This window comes from Psammomys obesus, unplaced genomic scaffold (assembly GCF_907164565.1).
Source record: "Psammomys obesus unplaced genomic scaffold, mPsaObe1.curated_primary_1811, whole genome shotgun sequence".
Taxonomy (NCBI): domain Eukaryota; kingdom Metazoa; phylum Chordata; class Mammalia; order Rodentia; family Muridae; genus Psammomys; species Psammomys obesus.
In genome coordinates this window covers 8,858,951-8,885,621 of record NW_026592118.1, presented here as the reverse complement: position 1 = coordinate 8,885,621, position 26,671 = coordinate 8,858,951, and the positions used below count along the sequence as shown (strand labels likewise).

Here is a 26,671-nt window from a genome sequence, read left to right as displayed (position 1 = left end):
ATCAGAGCTACAAGCAGTGTGGTAGCTTATCCCTATAATCAATCCTGACACGCAAGAGGAAGAGGCAGGAAGATACCTGTGAGTTAAAGTCTACCTTGGTCTATGTAGCACCTTCCAGACCAGCCGGAATTACAGAGTGAGACCCTGTCTCACAAAACAAAGCAGAACTGGGCAGCAGCCCAGGACTGTGGTGAAATCACATGACACTGCACAGGTAAGCATGGCCAGAAATACCTGCCCTTGTGGAGTATTTCACTTTAAATTAGCTTTTGATTGCTGCACATTCAGAAACCTTTTACAATTGCCAAATATTTCATACCACCCACATTCAGTTATATAATCCAGTTTAGACTTGTGCCCCACAGTTTAGGACCCTGCGTGCTTGATAATAGAAAAACACAGAGAGAATAGGGGGAAAGTAAAGGAAAAATTCAAGCACTAACGGAAAGGGATGATGCATCTGAAATCCTGTCAGAATCAGATACAGCCTTCTGTTTCGCAGATAGGCAAGGACTAGTCCACGGGGACCAGTGCGAACAAAGGCTTCTCAAGGACCTTGGTAATTGGGTGAGATTGATAACTACAGTGAAAGCCATGACATTAATAATAGAGGGACCAATGACACAGACAAATATATTTACAAGTCACTGACTCAAGTTGAGGTCTGCGACCTCAACTTTACTGCTTTCAAATTTATTTATGGATCCATGTCCTAATGTGATAAACAGTTGGCTTGTAAACTAAAGATACTGAAAACTAATACATATAACTTCAGCTGTTTTTCCTGTTACACTATGTGAAGATGTCAGCAAGGCCACTGGTCCAGGATAACTCCTTACTCATCTGATGAATGGATGAGTGTGTCAAAGGATGAGTAGCCTACAGCTAACTCTTAATAAACAACAGGTCATTCCCCTGTAGACCAACTTGGTGAGAACACCAAAGTGCTACCACAGGGCCAGCGGTGTCCCTCTTTAAGGCCAGTGTGACCACACTTTATCTGCAAGTGCTGCCCAAGGCTCACGGAGGGAAACTGGATCCCTAGACTTTCAGTTGAGCCATTACAGAATTAATTCCAAGAGGAGAAAATGAGTCAGGAGCCTCTGAGACCTCATCTCCACCCCCACTGCCTTAAAGCACCAAAGAGTATAGAAAGATCTTTCTTTCATCTTTCCTTCCTCCTTCCTTCCTTCCCTCCCTCCCTTCCTATCTTAGTTGTGGTTACTATTGCTATGATGAAACACCATGACCACGGTAACTCTTATTAAAAAAAAAAAAACATTTAATTGGGGCTGGCTTACAGCTCAGAGATTTATCCTTTATCATCATGGCGAGAAGCATTATGACAAGCAGGCAGACACGGTGCTGGGGAAGCATCTGAGAGTTCTACATCCTGATCATCAGCAGCGGAAGAAAGAAAGACACTGTGCCTGATTTGTGCTTCTGAAACCTTAAAGCCCACTCCCCCCCATCCCCCACACTTCTTCCAATAGGGCCACACCTACTCCAATCAGACCACACCTTCAATAATGCCACTTCCTATGAGTTTATGGCGGACATTTTCATTCAAAGCACAACCAGGGGGAAAGAGTTCATTTCTCTCACAGTTTCATATTATCAAAAGCTGTGAGAGAAGGAACGCACACAGGGCAGAACTTGATGGAAGTTGCTGATGCAGAGGCCATGAGATATGCTGCTAACTGGCTTGCTCCTCAATGCCTCATCAGCCTGCGTTCTTGTAGAACACAGGACCACCAGCTCAGGAGTCCTGAGCTAGGCCTTTCTGCATCAATCACTAAGAAACTGACTTTCAAAAAAAAAAGAAAGAAACTGACTTTCAGCCACATCTCATGGAGGCATTTTCTCAATTAAAGTTCTCTCCTCTCTGATGATTCTAGCTTGTGTCAGGTTGACATAAAACTAGTCAGTACACTTCCTTTTCCTTCCTTCCTTCTTTCTTTCTCCTTCCATTATTCATTTGCTCAGTAAACATTGGAACGGCCCTTATGTTCCAGGAGTCGGAGGGCTGCACTGCAGAAGTAGAGCAAGACCGAATCTGAGCTTTCCTCTTTGAAGACTGGCATGGAGACAGCCAACACAAAGAATAGCAGCAGGACTGCTGGTAGAGCCTCTTTCACACATGTGGAGGCATGGAGTGAGACACCCTCCTGGAGCGCCTGGAAGACTAAGGATGGGCAAAGCAGAGGTTGGTCATACCTGCCCAACACAGGCTGGGGCTCCAAGACTCAGAGGGATTCGTCTTTCGTGCCAATCCTACTTTATACATGATACTGTAGATTAGAGACTGAGTGCTGAAGCAGAGGGGTGGCCAAGGGAGACAGGTGCTCTGGCCCCAGTCGTGTATTCCTCCTGCCCAGTGCCTGCCTCTCTCCACTGCAGCCAAGTGATTCTCACTGTTCCCTGACACAAAGCTAACCCAACACATTGTCCATGAAAACCCTCTCAACACCTTACAGTGTCGGGAAAACCTCTTTCAAAACTGGCCTATATCTGTCCTTTGCAAAAGAATGTTCCAGCCTTCTCCGTTATTCTCTACACCCTTCTCCAGAACCTTCCATCCTCCTCCTCCAAGAAGCCAGGTGGCACCACAGAGCTAGCTCGACCCCATAAGAAAGAGCAATGTTTAAAGTGATACCTCATGATGCAAAGACACTGGAACCAGAATGCCCATCGCTGTGTGGGGATCAGGAACTGGGGAGAGGGGGTGAGTGGCAACAGATCCATGCAGAATCCCAGGAATCAGACTCCAGAGAACGGACTCAAGGTGCAGATCTAACTTTATTGTCCAATGTAAAAGCCTTTAAATGACTGAAAGATCAATCAAACCATCCATGCTAGCTTGAAGCACCAATAATAATCAATCAGGTTGGTACAACTATAGGGAAATGTGGGGGATGGGAGCAAGGTCATCTTAGAAGACACCTGTAAAGAGGGGGAAGCAGTCACAATGCTAGCCTTAGATTTTGAGACTTCACTAGTGTGCTAGGACTCAACACTGTGTGCAATGTGTCAGGATCTTTCGAGGAGCCTTTGGAGTCACTGACACTTCACTCTCCATTCTCTATGGGCCTCCAAAAGACGCATCTCGACACTCCCCACAACTGTGGTCCTCATCACAGGAAAGTCCTCCTCTAACTTCTCCAAGCAGAGCCACTATCCTTTATACAGAACTTCCATCTAACTCCTCTGAACATGCCCTCATGTAATTTCTTCAGATGGGGGCCCCATGCCCCTTGTCTTAGTTAGGGTTACTATTGCTATGATAAAATACCATGACCAAAAGCAAGTTGGGAAGAAAAAGTATTATTTGGAATCTGTTGGGCTCGTACACCATGCCTACAGAAGAATTGGCATGGGACTAGCAAGATTGGAGCATGTTCAAACACCGGAGGTCTCACATTTGAGACTTAAAATCTCATCCTGAGAACAAATGGTGTGGGACAAAGCTCTCTCACTGTTTTCTGTGCCTGCCTCAGGATCATATGATATGGCCCCCAAGGTTACAGGTGGCCACTCAGCGTTACAGGTCTTCTCACATGAGCTTGTCTCGTGTTATCTTTCCCCACACAAATAGAGCATTGCAGCATCCTAGTCCCAGTCACATGCACTCATCCTCAAAACCCCTCCCACTGCCCAAGGCTTATAAGCCCCTGTTTCATACGACATAAACCGGCTAGTGCCATCTACTTGTCATTTATTCTGGGGAAAAGAAGGGCTCCCCTCCTCAACAAAGAATGTCTTGGTCACTGCTAGAGCTGTGAGCAGGCCACTATTTTTCTCGAGATGCTCTACCTACTACAGTGCCCATGTGCTGGAGCAAGTGGCCAGCTGTTCCCAAAGCAGCCACAGACTCACCAGAGTCAGGCTGGGCCCTCATTGCTGCCTGCTTGGACTTCTGAGTCCTGAACTCCCCTCTGCCACCTGGCCTGGTGCCGGCAGCCCAGTAAAAAGAGCAGTAACACTTACTGCAGAAAAATCTTTTCTCATGCATTTCAGGCTGAACCAGAGATCTTCTGGCATGGATCTCAGGTCTGTGTCCCATCCTTCTCAGCCCAGAGTCTAGGATTCCTGGGAGAGGTGGAACCTTTGACCCTGCACTTTACCCTTTTCCCGATTGGAAGTCAATGGCCCTCGAACTTCCCTGAGGGAGAAGTAAGCACTTCCAACCTGGCAGCATGCAGGCCTCCTGGGAGACTCAGAACCACAGGAGTCCACTTTCCACATCCTAATAGTCCACCACTGAAGAAAGTCAGGACAGAATTCAAGCAGGGCTGGAACTTGGAGGCAGGAGCTGATGCAGAGGCCATAGGGAAAGGCTGCTTCCTGGCGCACTCTTCTTGGCTTGCTTAACCTGCTTTCTTACAGAACCACCCCAGGAATACCACCACCCACAATGGACTGGACCCATTAACCACTAATTAAGAAAATACCCAGCTGGACACATCGGCACATACTTGTAAACCCAGAATCCGTGAGGTATAGGCAGATGGATGACTGTGAGTTCGAGACCAGCCTGGTCTACAAAGTGAGTTCAGGACAGCCAAGGCTACACAGAGAAATCCTGTGTCCAAGGAAGGAAGGAAGGAAGGAAGGAAGGAAGGAAGGAAGGAAGGAAGGAAGGAAGGAAGGAAGAAGCAAAGACCCCACAGCTGGGTCTTATGGAGGCAGTTTTTTAGTTGAGGTTCCCTCCTTTCAGATGACTTGGCTTGCATCAAGTTGACAGAAAACTAGCCAGGACATCTCTTTTAGACAGACCCTCCATCTGTCTCTCAACAGGCTTTATTCATGGCTGTTGTGTCTCTATGGCAGAATGCCTGACAGAAGGAAGTTATAGAGAACACACTTATTTTGGATCATCCAGAGGGTCTCTGTCCGTCATGGCAGGAAAGCCCTGAAAGATTGGTTCAGATGATGTCAACATGAACATGCGTTGTAGAGTGTTTACATGGCAACTGCCCAGGTAGCAGAGAGGACAACTCCAGGGTTCCCTGGTTTTCTCCTTTTCCTTTTCATTACATCTGGACCCTGCCCATGAGATAATGTAAACCACATCTGGGATGGGTATTTTCTTCTCTGTTAAACCTCTGGATATTCCCCAAATGACAAACAGAAAAGGAGCCTCAGTGTCTCAGGTGATTGTAACCCTAGTGAGGTTGACACTGAAGAGTAACCATCATAGTTTGCTTTCTGTAACTGTGATGAACACCATGACCAAAAAGCAGTTGGGGAGGAAAGGGCTTATTTGGCTTACACTTCCACATCAAGTCCATCTTTGAAGAAAATCAGGGCAAGAACTCAAATCAGGAACCTGAAGGTAGGAACTGAAGCAGAAACAGTAGAGGAACAATGTTTGCTAGATCTCCCCCAGGCTTTGTTCAATTACCATTTCTATATGATGGCTAAAGAAACTCCATTTTATTCCAGGCATCCATCTTGTCACACACTAGCCATTTGTCTCTAACTCCAGTCCCTGGAAGATAAGTTCCCAGTAACTGACTCAGTAACCCCCTCACATACACCCACCCAAAAAATGTATAGCTATGACCATCTATTTGTTATGATATGACTGGTTTTGTTGTTTTGTTTGTTTGTTTTTGCTTTTTGGTTTTTTTTCTTCTGTAACTTGCTTACACAGATACATAAAGACAATTTTGAGTTGCCTTAACCACTTAACTTGACAGAACAGAACAGGGTTTGTTTTTTTTTTTTTTTTTTTTTTTTTTTTGCTTACTTATATAGACACTGAGGGTCTTCTTGTGGCTTTCAACTTTAAAAATCTCTCCCCACACTCCTTCTTCACAGCAACCTCAAATTTGGCTCAGAGATTGGTCATCCTGCTAGCAGCTAATCAAGAAATCTTTTAATTATATATATTTGATTGAATCCAGGAGTCACAAACTCCACAACACCTGTACTTTCTATACCTGCCCCTGGTTACTTGGGCTGGAGTGGCACCACTCACAGTGGGCTGAACCCTCCTACACCAATAATTAACCAAGAAAATGCCTCAAAGCTTTGTCTACAGGCTAGTCTAATGAAGACGTTCTCAACTGAAGTTCCCTCTACCCAGATGACCCTGGCTTGTGTCAAGTTTACAAAAAGTCAACCAGTGTAGCAACCGTCACACAGGCACTGCGTCCTTTTCCAGAGGGGTGCTATCCTCCTGCTCTAGTCAGCACCCTTTCCCCATCTCCCTTCAAGGCATTCTCTTGGGATCCCATGGAATTCTACAGGACTTACTTTCCTTCCTTGACAACACTGGTGAAGACACTGAGGCTGCATTGTCTCTATATTCACAAATTGTGCAGCTCAAACCGGAGCTGCACCACTGCTAACAGTAATGACCTAGTCTGCTCACGACTCTATAGACATGTATGCAGCATGGGTCAGCATTGTTCTAAGCTCTCTGCACCTATTATCTCATCTAATCTTCATTCACCCTTTTAAGGTTAGCAGTGCCATCACAATCATTTTACAAAAGTGTTGTAGTGTAAAAATAGCCACACAAACCACTCAGACTCCAGTCTCAGTTAGAGATGGATGGTTTATTGGAATGTTTTTTCCAAGTTGATCAATCATGGCCACAGCAAGGAATTGGGAGCATAACTGTGGCATCTACAAGTTCTCATAGCAGAGTTTTTATAGAAAGAACCAAATGCAAAGGACATGGGGAGGGCAGTAACACATTTTGGCTAACTGTACTAAGCAATATTAAGTTTTTTGGCTAAGTAGACAAAGTATTATAAGCTAACCTTTAAGCTGATTGGTCCTAAGTGAGGTAAGGGAGGCAGGGCTTAGGGTCTTCTAGAGTACATCCAAAATATAGCCACGTGTGTAGATAAGAAGGGTGAAACCAGAGTATAGCCAAGTGAATAGATAACAAAGTATGAGTTATGACACTATTGGATTCTAAGTCCAGCTCTGAACAACTGCTTCCAGGAAGCAACGTTGAAAAGTTTAAAATTTTGAACTTAATTTCACTTTAGAAATAAAATGGAAGCTGAATACAAAGATGGCTGCAACTTTGTCTCAAACAGCAGGCTACAACAAAAAGACATATTTACCTGAGAAATCACTCTTCTTAGAATATGGCCCTCAGGTTCTGCTCCTCAAAATATAAAATACTATATATTCAAAGATATTTATTACAGTATCACTTCTAATAGAAAAATGTTGGAAATAACTAGTCAGGTGCAATGCTGTGGGCCTGGAGTCCTAGCTACTCGAGAGACTCAGCTTGGGAGTACAGCCTGAGAAACTGTCTCAAAGGGGGAAAGAAAAAAGATACACTGAGAAATAGCATTTACTCCCCTCCTTTGGTACACATGAATGCACGGAAATGCAAGGATGTGTGCAAAGGGCCGTTATGTTACCTAGGTGACTTCCGCAGCGCACCCCAACACAAAGTACAGGGCTTCAGCTTTCAAAGGACTCAGCTTTCAAAGCGTCTGTGACTTCGGCCCTCCGACCAGCAGAGGGCATCTCCCTCCTATCCCAAACACTCGTCCGGAAGTCCCGCCCCTGACGGAAGTGATGCAGCAGAACATCCCGGAAGTTAGCGGCATCTGTACGCATGGGAGCTGCCGGCCGTGGTGGATCGCTCCGGCGCATGGCTCACACGAAGCGTGCCAGCAGCCACCGCGGTCCGGGCGGCGGGCAGGGGCCGCTGAAACGGTTGCGGCTTGCGGTGGAGGACTTCGTGCGGACTACCTCCGAGAGCGATGCCTGTGAAGGCCGCGGCGCTGTGGCGCGCTCCCGGCCGGGTGGGCGAAAGAGCCGCAAAGAGCTTCGTAAGGAGAAGCGACACTTGAGGAAAGCGCGGCGCCTCCAGAGGACCGTGGGCTCTGAGTCAGGGGGCCAAGAGGGAAGTGCCGTTAACGGTAGCCGTCCGCTGCCCACTGAGAAGCGACCGGCCTCCGCCAAGGCCACCGCGACCCCCGCCAAAGCCAAGGCTTCCTCCTCTAACATCAAAGCCTCGGCGACCCAGGCTGAGGCCAAGTCTTCCTCTTCCAAGGCCACGGAGACTTCAACTCAAGCCAAAGCAAAAGGTGCTCCCGGAAAGCCCGGTCCTGCCACCGCCGCCTCCCGGAAGCGGGCCCTCCTAGCGGCCAACGAGGAGGAGGACCGAGAGATCCGAAAGCTGGAGCGATGTCTCGGCCTGAACAAGCGCAAGAAGAAGGGCGATGGTAGCTCTGTGCCGCTCAGCTTCGCTCGCGACGGGCTGGACTACATCCTGGGGGCTCTGGAATGTGGGAAAAGCGGCGGCCTGTACGAAAGCAGCGAGGAAGAGGAGGAAGAAAAGGTAGAAACTGGACAGACACTCTTGGAGAGTGACCTAGAGAGCAGTTCCGAGGAAAATGAAGAGGACTCGGACTCGCAAGAGCAGCGGGAGGATCAGGAGGATGTAAACTCGGAAAGGGAAGAAGCAGAAGGTGGGACAAGAAAGAGTAAAGGGAAGAAGAGAGTACGCTTTGCAGAAGTCGTGGAGAAGAGCGAAAGTTCTTCGGAAGATGACGCAGAACATCAGGTATGAAATCATTTGTAGGGTCCCTGGGTTGTCATTCCGAATGGGTTGAGGGGGCAGGGCACAGAACAGTATTAGCACTGACACACTGGCAGCCACAGCCTGCTGAGGGACAGGCCAGCCGAGGCCATTCTAGGCATTCATAGAGCTTCACGTCGTTAAATAGCAATATCCTGTAATGATAGCCACCCCAAGCCGGGCACAGTGGCGCACAACTGTAATCCCAGCACTCTGTGAGGGCTGCCCCGGGAAAAAAAAAAAAAAAAAAAAAAGATAGCTGTCCCAAGTGCGCATGAGGTTTGTATTTGGAGTAAATAACGAAGAAAAATACTGTTTTTTTGCCACTGTAGTTTTTGTTTTGCAATTTTTTTCCTGTCTTCAAGGAGAGTCACTGCGTTGAAAGTGGTGAAAAGTACATCCCACCTCGGTTGAGGGGCGAGGAGACAGTGGATGTCCACAAGAAGGAAGAGCTAGAACGACTGAAGAAACATGTTAAAGGCCTAATTAACAGGTAACCTTGCAGAATTATGACACACTATCACTTAACTATAGAAACTATCTGAAGAGCAAATGATGAGTGCTAGGACTAGACCAGGTTTTTGATCCTTGTTCTTAATGTGAGATAACTGGACCTAACCTTGAAGAGGTAGGATGTTCAGCTGTTTGATACTGCCTTTACCATGTTTGAAAACACTGCTCTTAACTGCTGACCTATCTCCAGCCCAGGCACTTTAGTCTTAACAAATAAATTGGAATCCCTTATCTAAAGCCCTTCTCCCACTTCTTTCATGTCCCTCATTCAGATCCCTCTTCCAAGCCCTATTAAGATGCCACTGTCCTGCACCTCATCTGATTTTGTCATATTTCAAATATGTGTTGTTCTTTTGTTGCTTAACTTGTTATTATAGATCATTTATTGTTACAAAGACAGTGTGGGGAGGTCCTTAAAGGGATCATTCCCAGGCTAGACTACAAAACAAAACAGAGAGAGAGCTGCAGATGTGGCTAAGTTGGTAGAGTACTAATCTAACATACACAAAGCCTGAAGTCCTTCCTAGCTTACCAAACTACATAAACCAGGAATGGTGATACTTGCCTATAATCCCTGTAATCAAAGTTCCCAGAAGGTAGATGTAGGAGGATCAGAAGTTCAAGATCATCCTTTCCTACATAGAGAGTTTGAGACCAGTTTTGGATACATTATACTGTTTCTCAAAGGTAACTGACACATAGTGCCCACAATTTTTTCAGGTCTCATCAGTTTTACAAGAGAGATTGAGACTGATTCTATGCAGTTTTGTTGCATGAAGATTTGGGTGACTGCTACCACTATCAAAGGAGCATGGCTGTTCTGTCATACAAGCTCTCAGGCCAGCCCTGTCACACCCCCTCTTTCCTCCTCTGATTTTTAATTCTTTTTTATTAAAGCCCATAATATCCTGTAATATGACTTTTACCTGTTGTTTTACAGCAGATTCAGTATTAAGCACAGGTACATAGGAACTGAATGTGTTTGTGTCATCTAAGAGATGAATAATTTCATGTTTTTTTCTTTTGTTTGCATATTTGTTTTGTTGGGTTTGTTTGTTTGTTTGTTTGTTTGAAGATGAGTTTTTTTTGTGTAGCCTTGGCTGTCCTGGATACGATTTGTAGACCAGGCTGACCTTGATCACACAGAGATCTGCCTGCCTCTGCCTCCCCAAAGTACTGGGCCTACAGGCGTGGGCCACCGGGCCTAGCTTCATTTTTTTTTTTTTTTTTTTTTTTTTTTTCCCTTTAACTTACCCACCTGGGAATGATCGCTGTCTGGGGGCGGGGGGGGGTATTCGATCAGGCTACCTATGGGCAAATGCACGCACTTAGAGAGGATCCCAGGGTATGTTTCAGTGGCTGGGCTCTGCTAAAAGACAGTTATATTACTTCAGGATTCTAGAGTGTGTTATGAGCAGGTTTTTGTGGCAAAGTCAAGATGGTTTCTGGGTCAGAAATCTACATGAAATAGAATTTATCAGTAACACTCTGCTCATCCTCTATTGCAGGTTGAGTGAGCCAAACATGGCTTCTATAAGTGGACAGCTAGAGGAGCTATACATGGCCCACAGCAGGAAGCACATGAATGACACCCTGACAGCTACCCTCATGGATGCCTGTGTCACTTCCTCAGCCATGCCCAGCAGACTGATGATGGAGCATGTTCTCTTAGTCAGCATCCTTCACCACACAGTTGGAATAGAGGTACATCTGTGCCTTTTTCCATACCCGAACTTTGGAATGATACTCCATCATGGAGTCAGTGAGGTTAAAAAGTGAAAGGCCTTGGGAGCTAAGGACAGAGGAGAGAGTGACCTAACTACCTCAGAAGCCCTGCTGTGCAAGATCTGCCCTTGCTTTCTTAGGACTTGTGTTTCTGTGGTGTTCCCCATCCACACAAGAACCATGCTTATTTTCACATGTGAATGTCTTGAGTCCATTTTCTTGCCATTACAAAGCGTAATGGGTGCCCTGGACAGCTTTCCTGGTGCCCCATAATCACAGTAATTGACACTGTTCTGTGGCTGCTGTGGCACCTCCCCCATCCTAGAGCACACTGAGACAGTTCAGCAGACTTAATCAAAGTGATTTTAGTGCAAACAGCATTTCAGTGAGTTATTTTAAAAGTCATAGATGTGACCACCACAGCATATCAGGAATTTACTTGATTTAAAAATCTGAAATTATTGGTCCTACTTCCCATTTAAACCTTTGCTAATAGCATAAAGGACAGTGAAATGACTTGTTCAAGGGGAAGTCATTATAGTACTTTAGCTAATGGCATCCACTAAAGCTTGTGCCAGAAACACTACACTCTCAGGATGCTGGTTTCCATTAAACTCTGCTGAGAAACCCTCCCAGGAACTCACGGAAGGAAAAAAATGTTAAAGGTGTTCTAAGCTACTGTGTGCCTTTGCAAATTTGTACTGAAATCCACATATCAGAATCAGTGTTAACAACATGATTTTTATTTAAGTTATGCTAGTATGTTTAATTTTAAAGATGTAATAGAATTTAAATTTTGGCCTGTTTCATCTTTGGACCTGTGTGCTGAAAACATACCTGAGTTGGCATCTCAGTGTTTCTTGCTCTGAAGCATCCTGACTGTGTTAACATTGTACATGAGCATAAGATGATGTCCTCCGAGGAGAGGGTGATATTAGGTATCTCTAAAGTGAGAAAACTGAAACTGGGAATCAAGCCTCAGGCCTTTAGTTTTGGCTTCCAGAAATTAGTATTGCCAGTCTGTTGTGTCTTTCTGGATTCTTCAGCTTCATTTTGCAATGTAGCAATCATGTGTACTTGCTCATTATACTCTGAGCTGTCTTTGGATTTCATCAGTCATCCTGTGTCTGTATGTCAAACCTAATATGAATTTTAGCTTAAATCCACTGACATTGAACCAGATTTTGACTGGCTGCCGCACCTACTTACCCTTGCCTAGTTCCTGGAGACCTAGACCATATACTGGGAGTCACACCTAGTGACCCCTGCCCTCTCATTCCATCTATCACAGTTACCTTACTCATCTCCCAGCTGGATGTCCTGCAAGAGAAATAGTCACAGGATAGTGGTACCAGCAGGAGGCTCAGTCACTATTATTTCTGCCATCAGGTTTCATTGCCGTTGTTCAGAACCACCATAGGTTCAGGTCCTGCCCTTCCTCCTCCCCAACACACACTTAGGGATTGTAAATAGAATGTTTCAAAACAGCAAGAGGACATTGTCATAGTCATCTTGCCCAGCTTCATCAGGCTTCTGCTCGTTCTTGGCCTGGTACTATCATCTTTATGTGGATTCTGGCATCAAACTCAGATCACCAGGTGGGAAGCAGGTACTGGCACATTTTTTAAAAGAAAATTTTCCGGGGAGCCCTGACATCTGGCTGAAAAACACTTTGTTGTTGATTCCAAAGTAATGAGAGTAGCTTTAGAGAGAAGATTTGTATGCCAAGGCCAGCACTCAGTACTGTTTGTTATTTAGACTTCTCATCCGTATGGAAGCCCGCTCTTCTGAAGCCTACATTCTTAGTCCCCACCTCCCCTGTTGGAGTTCTTACCCCACCTGTGTTCATGTTGTGCTTTGCAGGTATTCATGCGGGTTGACAGGCAGGATCCCAGAGTGACATGATGACATTTTTTCCATCTCCTTCAGGTTGGTGCTTGCTTCCTTGAGGCTGTGGTAAAGAAGTTTGATGATGTCTATAAAGATGGAGGTGAGGGGAAAGAACTGGACAACCTCTTTACCATGATTGCCCATTTGTACAACTTCCACGTGGTACAGTCTCTCCTCATCTTTGACATTTTGAAGAAGCTTGTTGGAACTTTTACGGAAAAAGACATTGAGCTGATCCTGTTGATGCTGAAAAATGTGGGCTTTTCATTGAGAAAAGATGACGCTTTGTCGCTTAAGGAGCTGATCACAGAAGCCCAGGCCAAGGCCAGTGGGGCAGGCAGCAAGTTTCAGGACCAGAACAGGGTAGGAGTGCCACTTGACCTGCTGAAGCACAGAGTGACAGAACACAAATGAGTATCTGGCTGAACAGTGTAGTCTCCAAGCCCCAGTGCTCTTTGTACTCTTCTGCCTTATATGTACAGCGGCTTTGTCTTTAGTCTGCAAACTGACATTGGTTTTGAGGGGTTTGTTTTTGTTTCCTTGGATTTTTGAGATGGAATCCCACTATATAGCCCAGACTGACCTGATCCTCTTCGAGTGCTGGAGTTATGGATATTTACCACCATCTCCTGCTTGAATTTGTTTCATATTTTATGATTGTAATGAATTTGTTTGCCCTTTCAGAACCTGTTTCCCAAGAGGCTGTCTACAGGCTTGGGTGTCAGCCTGGGTCAGATGTGTGGCACTGCTTCTGAGCAGCAGAGGCTTGGTCTAACCAGCTGATTTCCCATCTGTAAAATGGACTCGCAGGTCCCACCTCACCTGAGGTTAGGAGAGCTCACTTAGGGAGAAAGCAAAGTGTGAGCTATTGAAGAGCTGTAGTGTGGGAGCCTGGGGCCTTGGCCAGAAAGAAGCTAGGACAGGTCTGAAGCCTCACATGGTTTTGGTTTTGGTTTTTTGGGGGGTGGGGATAGAGGAAGATCATAGTAGATAGTTCATTGGCAGATGTTCTTCTTATTTGGCCACTTGACCCCAGTGTAGAATGATGGAAGGTGGCCAGAGCAGGGGAAAAGCTTCAGGAATCTTGAAAAAAAAAAAGTAGCGTTTGTGAATGTGGTGGCAGTGGTGTAGCCTTGGCAGTCAGAAGTGAGCAACTTTTGGATGGGAGTTTAGGATCACCCTGCGAGACATGCAGGAGATCTGAGGCTGGAGGGGGGGGTGCCTGCTTCTGAAGAGTCAATTTGGCATCGAGATAACTACCCTCATACCAGGGCTGGGGTTGTGGGGTGGAGGAGGGAAGGCCTCTGGATGGTTTTTATAATACTGCATCACAAAATGAAGTATTGAAGGTGGGGCAGACTGCCTCCAGGCTGTCAGTGTTTTCTTCAGTAGTGGCCCTCTGCTTCAGCTGTGAGGTATTTCTTGCCAAGTTGAATCATCAGTGACTACTGATGATGAGTTTGGGTGGTTTTTCTTTTCCCTTAAGGTACGGTTTATGTTGGAGACGATGCTGGCTCTAAAGAACAATGACATGCGTAAAATCCCTGGCTACGATCCTGAGCCTGTGGAGAAACTAAGGAAGTTACAGAGAGCTCTGGTGAGTGATACCGTATTCTAGTTTGTCCTGAACCTCCCTGCCATTAGGGACTCATTGTGACAATGAGGCTACATTCAGCATAAATCTTAGAAACTGTACATTTGGCCAAGCAGTGGTGGTGAAGCATACCTCTAAGCCAGCACTCAGAAGGCAGAGGCAGGCAGATCTCTGAGTTCGAGGCCAGCCTGGTCTACAGAGTGAGTTCCAGGACAGCCAGTGCTACACAGAGAAACCTGTCTTGAAGAGAGAGAAATTGAGAGGGAAAAAAAAAACCCTGTATATTTGTAGTGAGATTGTGGAACCTTCATGCACAGGAATCATCAAGTTGGTTGACTGTTCAGTATGAGTCTCCCAAGGTACTAAACTCAGGCTATGTGATAGCTTTCTCTGTGGGTACTCAGAAAACCAGGAGGTCCCACCTGGAAACAGGTGGCTCTCCTCAAATGTTCAACCTGTTGTCTTGCCAGTCAGCATGAGATGTTCACCATAATCATTCTGAATCTGTAGTCACATAGTCATTGATGCAGAGCCCAAGTCACACACATTTGGATGGTGGGCCCACAGACTTAACACACAGAACACTGAGAGTTGGTGGCTCTTTCTGGCACTTTTCCAAACAAGCTCACTGTCCCAGTTGTCCATGATTCATTGCTATAGTCATATAACCAAACCTGCCATTGTCCAACAAAGCATGACAGAAGTGCGAAGTGTGAACCAGCTAAAGCACTTCACAACGCCTTTTTTTTTTTTTTTTTTTTAAATCAGGTACGTAGTGCTGGCTCCGGTTCTGAGACTCAGCTTCGAATCTCCTGGGATGGCATCTTGAATGCAGAACAGACTGGTCGCTGGTGGATTGTGGGGTCTGCATGGAGTGGAACCCCAATGATTGACAACAGTCATCACACACACCTGCAGAAGCCACTTGCAGGAACGGTATGAAGATCCCTGTTGGCTGCCTGGCCATGGGCTCCTACTGTGTCAGAAGTCTGTTCTGCCTGAAGTTGCTCCCTGTTAATTCTGAGCATTCTTGAAATGTACCACACAGGCTTAGTATGAGGCTTCATAAAAGTAGCTCATGTCAGCCTGTGATTAATTCTGTTACTCTACTTCTTAAGAATTTTTATAAGTTCCAAACCTAGTTTAGACAAGACCTAAAATTGAATGGAATGACAGAGGTGTGAAAATGAAACTTGTTTGAGAAGAGCTGTTGTTGGAACTCGTGCACATGCTGTTCCCAGGAGGTAGAGGTTCTAGTCCCTACTGTGGATTCAAATTGTGATTCCAATTTCCTTCTTGTCCAGGGACTCATTTCACTTTGTAGTTGTGGCTCCCAGGCTCTGGCATCAGCTTGTATGAACTTGGTCTTCGTCTGATGCATAGATCTAATCCATCTCCCGAGAAGGCTCCCCCTGAGCTTTTCTCCCTTTGCAGGAATTGCCTAAGAATACAGACATGCCATTTACATGCATGCATGTATATATGACTTAGAATCATATTGTGCTCAAATGTGTGTAGTACTCTTTGGAAACTCAAGTTTAGAAACAAGCTATGCTAAAGAACAAGGTTCTGTTTCTGAGGAGACTGCTTCCATCAAGACATGGAGGATCTGGGCACTGATCTCTCTCTTTTCAGGTTAGCTCCAAGATGCTGGAGCTTGCTAGAAAGCAGAGAATGAACACTGATGTCAGGAGAAACATATTCTGCACTATAATGACGAGTGAAGACTTCTTGGATGCTTTTGAAAAGCTGTTGAAGTAAGCATTGGTGTGAAAACTTTGATCTTTTATGTAATAGACATAACAGGAGTAAGCTGATTTAGGTTTTAGCTTTTGGATAATTTGAGTAACTGAGTCCTGTTATTGTCCTCTGACCTGGGCTTCTGAGTCCCATGTGACCCTCGTACAACATTGATCCATACTAGTGTGTCATTGGTAAATAGCACTGTGTAGTGCCAAGATTTGAGACCTTGGCTGGCAGTGTTAGGCAGCCAGCCACCTGATAGTCTGTCAGGGCTGTTGGTCATCAGGAATTGTTATCTGTTTTTCTGACTCTTAATATAAATCTTACAATATAGTTTCTGTAATTAGCTATAAATTTTACAAAGTGTTTCTAAACAATTGAATGTTAACTCCTTCCTTTATCTGGTTCAAACTTAGAAACAACACGAGTCTGATGATTGGGTTTTTCTGAACTGGGCCTTGTTGATATGGAAGCCTTGAATTTTCATATGTTTCTGAGGCTTTACCATTTGCTGAATGTAGATAGCGCTGAGTCCCCTAGTCAGTGCTGCTTAGGGACTCAGTCCTTTCCACTAGACTCCTCAGCAGGGAAGAATTGATTTTGCCATAAAAATTGAAGCAGACCTCCTTCATGCCACACTCCTGTGGCAGGTGGGAGAGCTGCTCCTGCCCTTCACAGTAGAGCTGACCCTGGTGGCTAAGGTACAAGTGAGCCCACCCTGAGGACGTGAGGGCAGGAGAATTGGCCCTGTTGAACCTTGCCAGCTGCTGCATTGGATGAGCTAGCCAGGACAGTACTGGAAAGCTCACCTAGGTGGTATGGACACGGGAGACCTGGCAGGCTGACTCAGCTACCTCCCAGGCCCAGACCCAGGCTTTTGAGTTGGCCCACCCCATCTATGATCTGCTGAAGCGTGTGAAAGGGCCGGTCTTAAAGATCCAAAGCTGTAGGATCTCCATGACACAGCAGGATAGCTAAGAGGAGTCCTCATGAGGATTCAGTATTGACAGTGTAGCAAAAGCCAGAGGCCTTGAACCAGACCAGTGACTCATTGCAATGAACATTTGTAGGTAAAGATATGTAGACAAAAGGGTATACTCTAAGACACACTGTGACACACTACAGCTTCTACCACATTTTTTTTTTTTAATTCTCTTATTTTTTTTTCTTTTGCGGGAGAGGTTGCAAGGGTGGAGGGCAGGTACAAAGGGATGGGGAGATGAGTGGGATTGGGGTTCATGATGTGAAATTCACAAAGAATAAACAAAAAGTTAAAAAAAGCAATTGGAAGAATATGTTCTTATTCTGGCTGCTGTCTGCAGGCTTGGGCTGAAGGACCAGCAGGAGAGAGAGATCGTCCATATCCTCATGGACTGCTGCCTGCAAGAGAAAACCTACAACCCTTTCTACGCTTTCCTGGCCAGCAAGTTCTGCAGCCATGAAAGACGATTCCAGGTCATTTAAAAGACCGCCAGTATGTCTGCCTACATTGGAGAAAAGATGCACTAGTGGGGCAAGGTGACAAGGCTCCAGCCCGAGGCATCCTGTCTGTCACAGCTGGAAAGACTGGCCAAGCTGGCTGGGTGCCTCTGCGGTGTTTCAGGGCACTGGTCTTTTCTGTAGGTTGCTAACAGCCGTTCTTCAAAGCCATTTGTTAATGTGGGACAAAACTACAACCAAAAGGGACTTCTGTGGTGGTGTCAGGAAGGGACAGTGAAGTTGTTGGTTTGCTTTATCGACAACGGGTGACTAAGAAGTAAAGAACCTTTAAAATACCATCCAGATGAGCTCTCCAGTGGTTTCTTGAATTTTAACTTTTTTCTTCTTTAATGTTAACTAGATGACTTTCCAGTTCAGCATCTGGGACAAATTTCGGGACTTAGAAAATTTGCCAGGCACTAAGTTCTCAAACCTGGTTCATCTGCTGGCACACTTGTTGAAGACAAAATCACTTCCACTTTCTGTCCTAAAGGTTTGTATAACGCAAGAAATTAGTAAAAAACTATAATTCTTTTTATTTTTTTATTTTTATTTGCATTGGTGTTTTGCCTACATTTGTCTTGTGTAAGGGTGTCAGGTCCCCTGGAACTAGAGCTACAGAGAGTTGTGAGCTGCTGTGTCAGTGCTGGAAATTGAACTTTGATCCTGTGGAAGAGCATCCAGTACTCTTAACCACTGAGCCAGCTCCCTATGAAAAGTATAATTCTTTTCATTTGGTGTATTTTTTTTAAGTGTATTTTCTGAAGTGTTTGTTTTTGGTTTTCAAGACTGGGTTTCTCTGTGTAGCCCTGGCTGTCCTAGAACTCTCTCTGTAGACCAGAGTGACCTTGAGCACAGAGCTCCACCATCCTCTGCCTTCTGAGTGCTGGGATTAAAGATGTGCACACACACACACACCGCAAGCTATGAAGTGTTTTCATTATCATAGCCATCACAGAAAATATCAGTCAACACATGATGTAAATTTACTTGGAGAGTTAGTGTCCAGTTACAGAGTTTGGATTGTTTTTGTTGTTTTTTTTTTTTTTTTTCTGCTTTAAATTTATTTTTTTGTGTGTGTATGTATATGTTTGTGTTTATGTGTGTAGACTTGCATGTGCCAACATCAAGACAGCTAGCAGGGATTGGTTATCTGTTTCCACCACATGGGTTCTGAGGAGCAACTCAGGCCATCAGGTTTGGTGGCAAGTGCCTTTACCTACTAAGCCATCTCATCAGCCCCAGTTACAGGTTCTTTGATAATTAAGTGAGGTTAATATCCTGGTCCTGGTTATACAGTGCTGAACTGCTCATAGCTCACTGGGAACATAGAGCAAAGTCAGACTCTGTCTTCAGGGTTACTCTTGCTGTAGTAAAAACAGAATGACAAAAAGCAACTTGGGGATGAAGGGGTTTGTTTAACAGTCTATCTACCAAGGGAAGTCAGGGTAGGAAGCTGGAGTGGGAGATGGTACAGAGGCCTTAGAGGAACACAGCCTGTGTTCTTATAGAACCCAAGACAACCAGCCCAGAGATGGCCCCACCCACCATGGGCTGAGCAATCACTGCAGCCCATTTTATGGAGACATTTTCTTCATTGAGGTTCCCTTCTCTCTGATGACTCTAGGTTTTGTCATGTTGACATAAAACTAGCTAGGACAAACTTTCCTTCTTGTAAAGATTCAATTGTAGATCTTCATTGCAAAATACCATAGGATTGTAGTTCCCCACCATTGTACTTGGAGCCTTCAAAGCCTTTAGAAGACAGTGAAGTCTAGGCACAGTAGGTAGGATTCAAGGTGGGTGTGCCAGTATCCTAAGAGATCCTGAGGTTTTGGCTAGACTAAAAGAGGTAAACAGCAGAGAGTCAGGATGCTAAGTTCAGAGTTCTTCTGTGACATTGCTGGTCTTCAGTGCAGCCTCATATGTCCTGTGTGTATTTGTCCTTCATGCTTTTCATCAAAGTATCTGCTCACAACTTCCTTATGAGTATAAGAAGTGGGGCAGGAGCCAGTTGTGGGCGATAGGGCTGGCCTTCAGCTTGCAGAGATTCACCTACTTCTGCCTTCCTGTGTGCTGGGTTTACAGGCATGTGACACCAAACCAGGGAGAAGGAGCCATTCTTTTTCGTTTAAGATTTTATTTATTTTATATATGAGTGCTCTGTCTGCATGTACGCCTGCATGCCAGAAGAGGGCATCAGATTCTAGATGGTTGTGAGCCAGCATGTGGTTGCTGGGAATTGAACTCAGAACCGTTGCTGGAGGAACATGTGGTGTTTATCCTCGTTCCCAGGCTTTTTTGATATCCTTTGCCTGTATGTGCAAGCAGACTATGGGCATAGCTCAAGTTTATCTGGACAGTACTTTGTTTTTTTTGTTTTTTTTGTTTTTTTTTTTTCAGATCGAGAGCAATTTTATTAGCATTTTGTAAAAACTCAGCAGCTGCCTATAGGAGAGAAGGAAAAGTGATCATGCCATTTAAGAAGTCATGGAGGTCAGACATAGGTCAAAACAGATGGAGGTTTTAGAGAAAGATGCCCAAAATTTTGGAAGAAAAGCCCAAAGTGTTTGTCCTCTACAAACTAGAAGTGTGTATCCCCCGTAGCTATGGTCCCCATTACCATGTAGTTCACAGTCTGGGAGCCAGCCCAGCCTGCCATCAGCACTCTGTGTTGCCAGCAGTAGGCTCCTGACAGCCAATGTTGCAGAGAGCAGGAAGGGTCATAAATCATGGTAAAATACCATCATGATGATGTTTTCCTATCTCCTGACCCTTAGGTAGTTGAATTCAGTGAGCTGGATAAACCCAGAGTCCTCTTTCTACGGAGAGTGTTGACTGCACTGCTGATGGAAACAGAAGAAGAAGATCTGGGTTTAATTTTTTCAAGGTATGTGCCGGTGTTCCCTGAGTAGACATCGGAAAAGGCAGAGATGGCCGTGTGAGCCAGCCTGGGGTTACTCCCATCTCACTGCTGTTAGTTCAGAAAGCCAGGTTTATACCTAGTATATAGTTTTAGTCCTAATTCTAAGTTATAGTATCCGTTCACTAGATTGAAGAACTGTTAAGACTTACCTAATACAGAACAATGATTTACAATAAGTCGACATGTTGAGTCGTTTCTTGGGCCATTTCATTTTCTTCGAATGAAGTGCTGGGACTTGAGCCCAAGCTAAGTGTGTGCTTCTTCTACCAATAAGCCTCCTCCCTGGTCTTCAGGAAGTTCTTAGGTGGAAGCTGGGCATTGTAGTTCACAATTCTAAACTGTGGTGGCACACACCTTTAATCCCAGCCCTTGAGACGCATAGGCAAGTGATTTTCTTGAGTTTGAGGCCAACCTGGTCTACAGAGCAAGTTCCAAAACAGCCAGGACTCAGAAACCCTATCTCAGGGTTGGAAAAACAAAACAAACCAATCCCACAAATAAATAAATAGATAGGTAGATAAATAAGTAAATGGGTAGAGAGATAGATAAATTAGATAAATAAGCTGGGTGTGACCATTTATGGCAACGTGTGCCAGTAATCCTAGCACCTCAGAAACCAGGGCAATAGGGTTGCAAATTTGAGGCCACTCTGGGCTACCCTTAAAAAAAGAAGCCAGGTATAACACATTCCTGAGATGACAGCTTTTCTCAAGGTTGAGCCAAGGAAGATTCTTTGAGTCTAGGAGTTTGGTGCTTAGACAGAATAGCAAGTCTCTGCCTAAAAATACAGAGACTTTCTTAAATAAAGTGCACTGTTGGGGTATCTCAGTAGCAGAGCACTCATCCTATCTTATGCAAGACCTTGAGCTTTTTCCCATCATCTAAAAACCAAATGCCTAAAAGTAGATTTTTGCTTCTTGAGGTACCAGGCACTGAGATCTGGAAGACAAGCCCCTCCCTGACTGTGTCTCCAATTCTCTTTCAGAGTGTCTGACAACCCAAAGCTTGGAATGTTGCGAGAAGGCCTGAAGCTCTTCATTAGCCACTTTTTACTGAAGCACACCCAGGCTCACCAGAGTGCTGAGGAAGCCAGTCTGCTGAGAGAAAGGGCAGGCCTTGCATCCAAGTCTTTACAGGGCAAAGCCATCCTGAGAATGTAGCCAAAGGATAGGGAACATTTGACCAAGAGATGTAATTTATGAATTCAAAGGCCTGTCCTGCCTCTAAGAGCAGGAGGAATTGTGCCATGCTCTGTTGTGATTTAAATACTATAATTTTCCAGTGTTTTTGGAGCAAGGTTATATTGTGTATATTGTGTATTTCAAATGTATACGTATGTATACAGCAGATCAAAGGAGAGGGGGAGAGAAAATGGGGTATTAAGGCATGAGGGGAAGATCAAGATCATAAATTAATGGGTTTTTTATGTTCTAAAATTTTGGTTAAATTTTAAGCTTTTAATCAAAAGCTGGGTGAGGAATGGTTCTACATGCCTTTAATCTCAGCACTTGGAAGACAGAGGCAGGCAGTCTCTGAGTTTGAGCCTGGTCTCCATAGTGAGTTCTAGGATAGACCGCAAATAGAGACCCTGTCTTAAAAAAAAAAAAAAAAGAAGAAGAGTTCAAAAGCTATAAGTAACTATAACTAACTGGTACTTAGACTCTGATATCTTCTGCTCAACAGTCCCACTAATTTCCGATAGGTATTGAGTACTTGTTAGGAAGAAGGGAGAGATAAGAACAAAGATAAAATGATTGTGTTTAGTAAGGATTAGTGCCCGTGGAAGTCTGGAAGAAAAATAGCCTCGGAGGCATGCTTCCTTGGAAGCATGAGTCTTCCTTATTTTACAGCCTTAAATGTTTGCGTTCTTTCTCTCACAAATGCTAGACTTGATTAACCCTGACATTCTGTTATTGAAAAAGCAACTAAATAGAAGTAGAAAGGTTTTAAATCAGAGCTTTTATGCCCAACAGTGTCCTGTGCAGAGTGCTCATTTCAGGCAGATAGGCACATATGAGGGATATTCTGCGTGAGTCGTTCCTTCTGTTTTAGCTTTGAATAGCATGTCACTGTATGGTGTGTTCAGATGAACAGATCAGTCAGGTCTCCATGCAGGTCCCTGAGGACTGAGCCTGAGGTGGGCCAGCAGTGCCTGCTACTGTTTTTGTGCTATGACAGATAGCTGACAAGAGGAGCATAAGGAAGGGTTGCCTGGGGCTCATACTGTGTTGGCGCATCAGAGTGGGCTATCATACAGCAAGAGCTCGAGGCATCTGCAGTCAGGAGACAGAGAGATGGAGCAGGTGCTCAGCCCACTTCCTCCTTTTTAAGTCCAAGAGCAGCCCATGGGATGGTGCCTCCCAGAGGTTTGCCTTCTAGATGATTCTGGATCCTATCAAGTTGATAGGATCAAGTTGTAGTAGAACACTGCTTGAACCCTGAGCTCCTCAGTTTCACACACACACACAAAAAGTTTATTTTTTGACTTATATTTTCTAAATTTTATGTGTGAGTATATGGACATGTGTGAATGCCTTTGGAGGCCAGAAGAGGTCTGCCCTGGAGCTGGAGTTCCAGGTGGTTGTGAACTGCCGAATTTGGGTGCTGGGAACCAAACTGAGGTCCTCTTAGAAGAACAGCGAGCACTCTCAACCTCTAAGCTAGATCTCCAGCCCCTGGTATGTCTTTTTGTACTCCCCTCACCTCACTCCTACCTCCCCCCCCCCCCCCCCCCCCCGACAAAGTATCTCTATGTGACCCTAGCTGTCCTGGGATTCAATGTGTAGATTAGGCTAACCTCTAACTCAAGAGTTCCACCTGTGCACCCTCCCCCAGTGGAATTAAAGGTGTCTATCACCATGCCAGGCCCCACAAAATAAGTGCTTTAAAAAATGTATTATACCTCCATGAAAAGTACTGCAAGGGGCTCAGACAAGCAATTCTAAGTGTGTGTCTCTGTCTGTGTCTGAATGTGTGTATGGTATGTATGTATGTCATAATGTTATATATGTATGTATATAACACATAGAGCCGGGCAGAGGTTGCTCACACCTTTGATTCCAGTACTCGAGGCAGAGGCAGATCACTAGTTTGAGGACAGCCTGTCTACAGAGCAAGTACTAGGACAGCTATGGCTGCACAGACAAACCCTGTTTAAAAAAAAAAAGTATAAATTAGGCATGGTGGCACACACCTTTTATTCCAGCATTCTGGATGTAGAGGCTGAGTTCTCAGCCAGCCTGGTCCTCATAATGAGTTGCACAACAGCCAGGACTATATAAAGAAACCCTGTCTCAAACAACAACAATCATGGTGAATTTCATCTGTAAAATAAAGATGTAAATTTTATTTAAAAATAAACATCTTTTAAGCTATTTTCTGTAGTATGTCACCACCACTGAGTTCTGAGGCTGGCCTGAGTCTCTCAATGGGGAGTTGGCTTGGGTCTATCATTGAAGCTGCTGGCACAGGGCTGTGTGAGATTGTTCATAATTGGTTGGTTCATCACCAGACTCTTCCCTTTATCGTGTGACCTTTCCTGAAATAACAAAGCATGTTGAATACAAGAAAGCCAAATGTTATGTCCAAATGAAGGAAATAGCTACATAGGTTAGCCTTCTGTGATGACTAGATTGGACAGAGGAGAATTTTCTATTTTGTGTTTAGTCTTATCTACATTAAGAGGCAGCACCCTTTTCTCCACTTGAGATCACTATGGACTCCTAGATCCCCATTCTACCATAGTGTAGGCCAAGGAACTATGGCCTGTTTTACTTATGCATATAGTGTTTTGCTTGCATCTGTGTTGTGAGCTGCTGCCATAAACCTGGGTCATCTGGAAGAGCAGCTGTGTTCTTGAACTGCTTAGCCATCTCTCCATCTTATTTTAACACTGATTGACCTTGAGGCAGCTATACAGTTTCAGTATGTAGAGTTTGACGAGTTTGGGGGAAAGTATGCAACCACCATCAAGATCATGTACATATCTTCTATATTCCAAAGTCCATTCCCACCTCTTAGTACTCTGCCTTGGGTGTGGGTGAAGTCACTTAAAATGTCAGGTGTGTTTAAGTACATGGCACGGCTGTTAGCTGTGAACCTCAACGGCCCCAGCCCTTGACAAGCACCAGCCTACTCTGCTGTTGAATTTGGTTTTGAGCTCATGGAAAGGTGAGGTCTACTGTGTCTGTATCTGGCTTACTTCTCTCAGTATGGTGCCATCTCATCCGTGTGGTCACAAATGGCAAGACTGAGCATGCGTTTGGATCATGTTCTGTATCCATTTTGCCCATCTGTGGGCACTCAGGCCTTTGTGGGTGCTGCTGCAGTGAACATGACAGTGCCACATCTCTGGCACTCCAGCCTCAGTTCCAGCAGTGGGCTTATTGTCCTCGATGGCGTGCCTATTGTTAGCTTTTTGAGGAACTTCCCCACTGTTTTGCATGATGGCTGTATCAATTTTCATCCCACCCACACAGTACAAGGGCTCCCTTTTGTTCACACCCTCTATCACTGTGATGCTCTGCTGTTTTAGCAGTAGCTGTGCAGACACGTGTGAGGTGATACCTCATTATGATTTGGATTTGCATGCCCCTCATGAGTAGCGATGTGGAAGATTTGCATACTTGTGCTTATTTAGATCCTTTGCTCACTTTTTACAAAGTTTGGGGGTTTGATGTTTGTTTTTTGTTTAGTTGTATGAGTTCGGTATTTTGGATAATAACCCCCTACACGGTACAGGATTTGCAAATGCCTTAACCCATCCTGAAAGCTCCCTTATTACAATTTATTATTTGGGGTATACATGTGCCATAGCGGTGGTGGTCAGAGGACAACTCAAAGGAGTCAGTTCCCCCTTCTGCCATGTAGGTAGGTACTGGGGATTGAACTCAGGTGACCTTGGCAGCAAGCATTAAGCTATCTTGCCAGCCCCTGAAGGCTGTTTTACTATATTATTGTTTCCTTGTGGAATCTTATTAGCTCCATGTTATCCCACTTACTTTTTCATTTGTTATCTGTGCTTTGGGGTTCATTCCAAAGCTATTGCCAAGACCGGAGTCAAACAGCCTTTCCTTGTGTTTTCCAGACTCACAGTGTCAGGATTACTTTAAGTCTTTGATCCACTGGGAGTTGGTTTTTATGTGTGGCTTAGAGTCTAATTTTAGTGTCTTAGCATGTAGATAGCCAGTTTTCCCGGTACTGCTTGTTGAAGACTCAATACTTTCCCCTTAGTCTGTTCTTTACACCCTGTGTAAGTATGAATTGGTCCTGCTTTGATCCTCTTGTGTGTTTGTTGTGTTAGGACCATTCTGCTCTGATGATTGTCATTGTGACAAGTCTGAAATCAGGAAGGTAAAACCCTCGCTTTGTTTTTTTCAAGATCACTTGGCTCTTTCTGGTCTTTTGTGCTATAAATGAATTTTTGGGGTTTTTGTTTTTATTTCTGTGGGAAGAAATGGCATTGGATTTTGATAGAGGCTGCACCGAGGGTGGTGGGGATGTGGTGCTTGAGATAGTTTAGGACAAAGCCTTTACCTTTTTTAAGATTTATTTATTTATTTTATGTATATGAGTGCTCTGTCTCCATGTATCCCTGCATGCCAGAAGGTACCACATCTCATTATAGATGCTTGGGAGCCACCATGTGGTTGCTGGAAATTGAACTCAGGACTTCTGGAAGAGCAGACAGTGCTCTTAGCCACTGAGCCATCTCTCCAGCCTGAGCCTTTTATCTTGATGTGTGTTCACCTAATTTTTATTACCATTTATGTGGACTGACTTTCCCATTCTTTCTCTTTCCACTTTCTGTCCTTAACTTTAAAGTGAGTCCTGGGTACAGTGATTGTCAGATCATGGGGAAGCTGGGGAGAAGGATTGTTCTTATCCACCCACATGGGGTTTTTTTGGTAGAGAAGTTAAGCTTTTCATATTATTGGGGCTAGGAATACAGGATGTGCAGGGTTTTCTAGATAACAAACAAATCACTTGCATTCAGCTCAGGTTTCAGTCACCAGCACTGCAAAAATAATGAAAAATAAGTTAATTTTTCCTATGTAAGACTCCTGCTGTCTTGTTGGTTGTCTTCTGCTTTAGGGACCCTGGTCCTTTCTTCCTCTGTTGTTGTTTTGGGTTTTTGTTTTTTGTTGGTTTTTATTTCATTTTGTTTTTAACTTACTGATTCTTTGTGAATTTCACATCATACACTCCAATCACAGTCATTTCCGCACCCCTCCTTAGC

General features: G+C 44.7%; 1 protein-coding gene across 1 annotated transcript; it reads left to right on the top strand.

Moving 5' to 3' along the window:
• The first annotated feature begins 7,554 nt into the window (after nt 1-7,554).
• Nucleotides 7,555-23,807, top strand: Nom1 (nucleolar protein with MIF4G domain 1). The gene is given in 12 exon segments (XM_055612851.1): nt 7,555-7,632; nt 7,634-8,548; nt 8,929-9,056; nt 10,585-10,780; nt 12,731-13,054; nt 14,178-14,288; nt 15,054-15,221; nt 15,921-16,042; nt 17,351-17,483; nt 17,869-18,000; nt 20,288-20,397; nt 21,419-23,807. Coding segments are annotated over 12 exon segments (2,592 nt in total). The 3' UTR covers nt 21,594-23,807.
• The last annotated feature ends 2,864 nt before the right edge of the window (nt 23,808-26,671 follow it).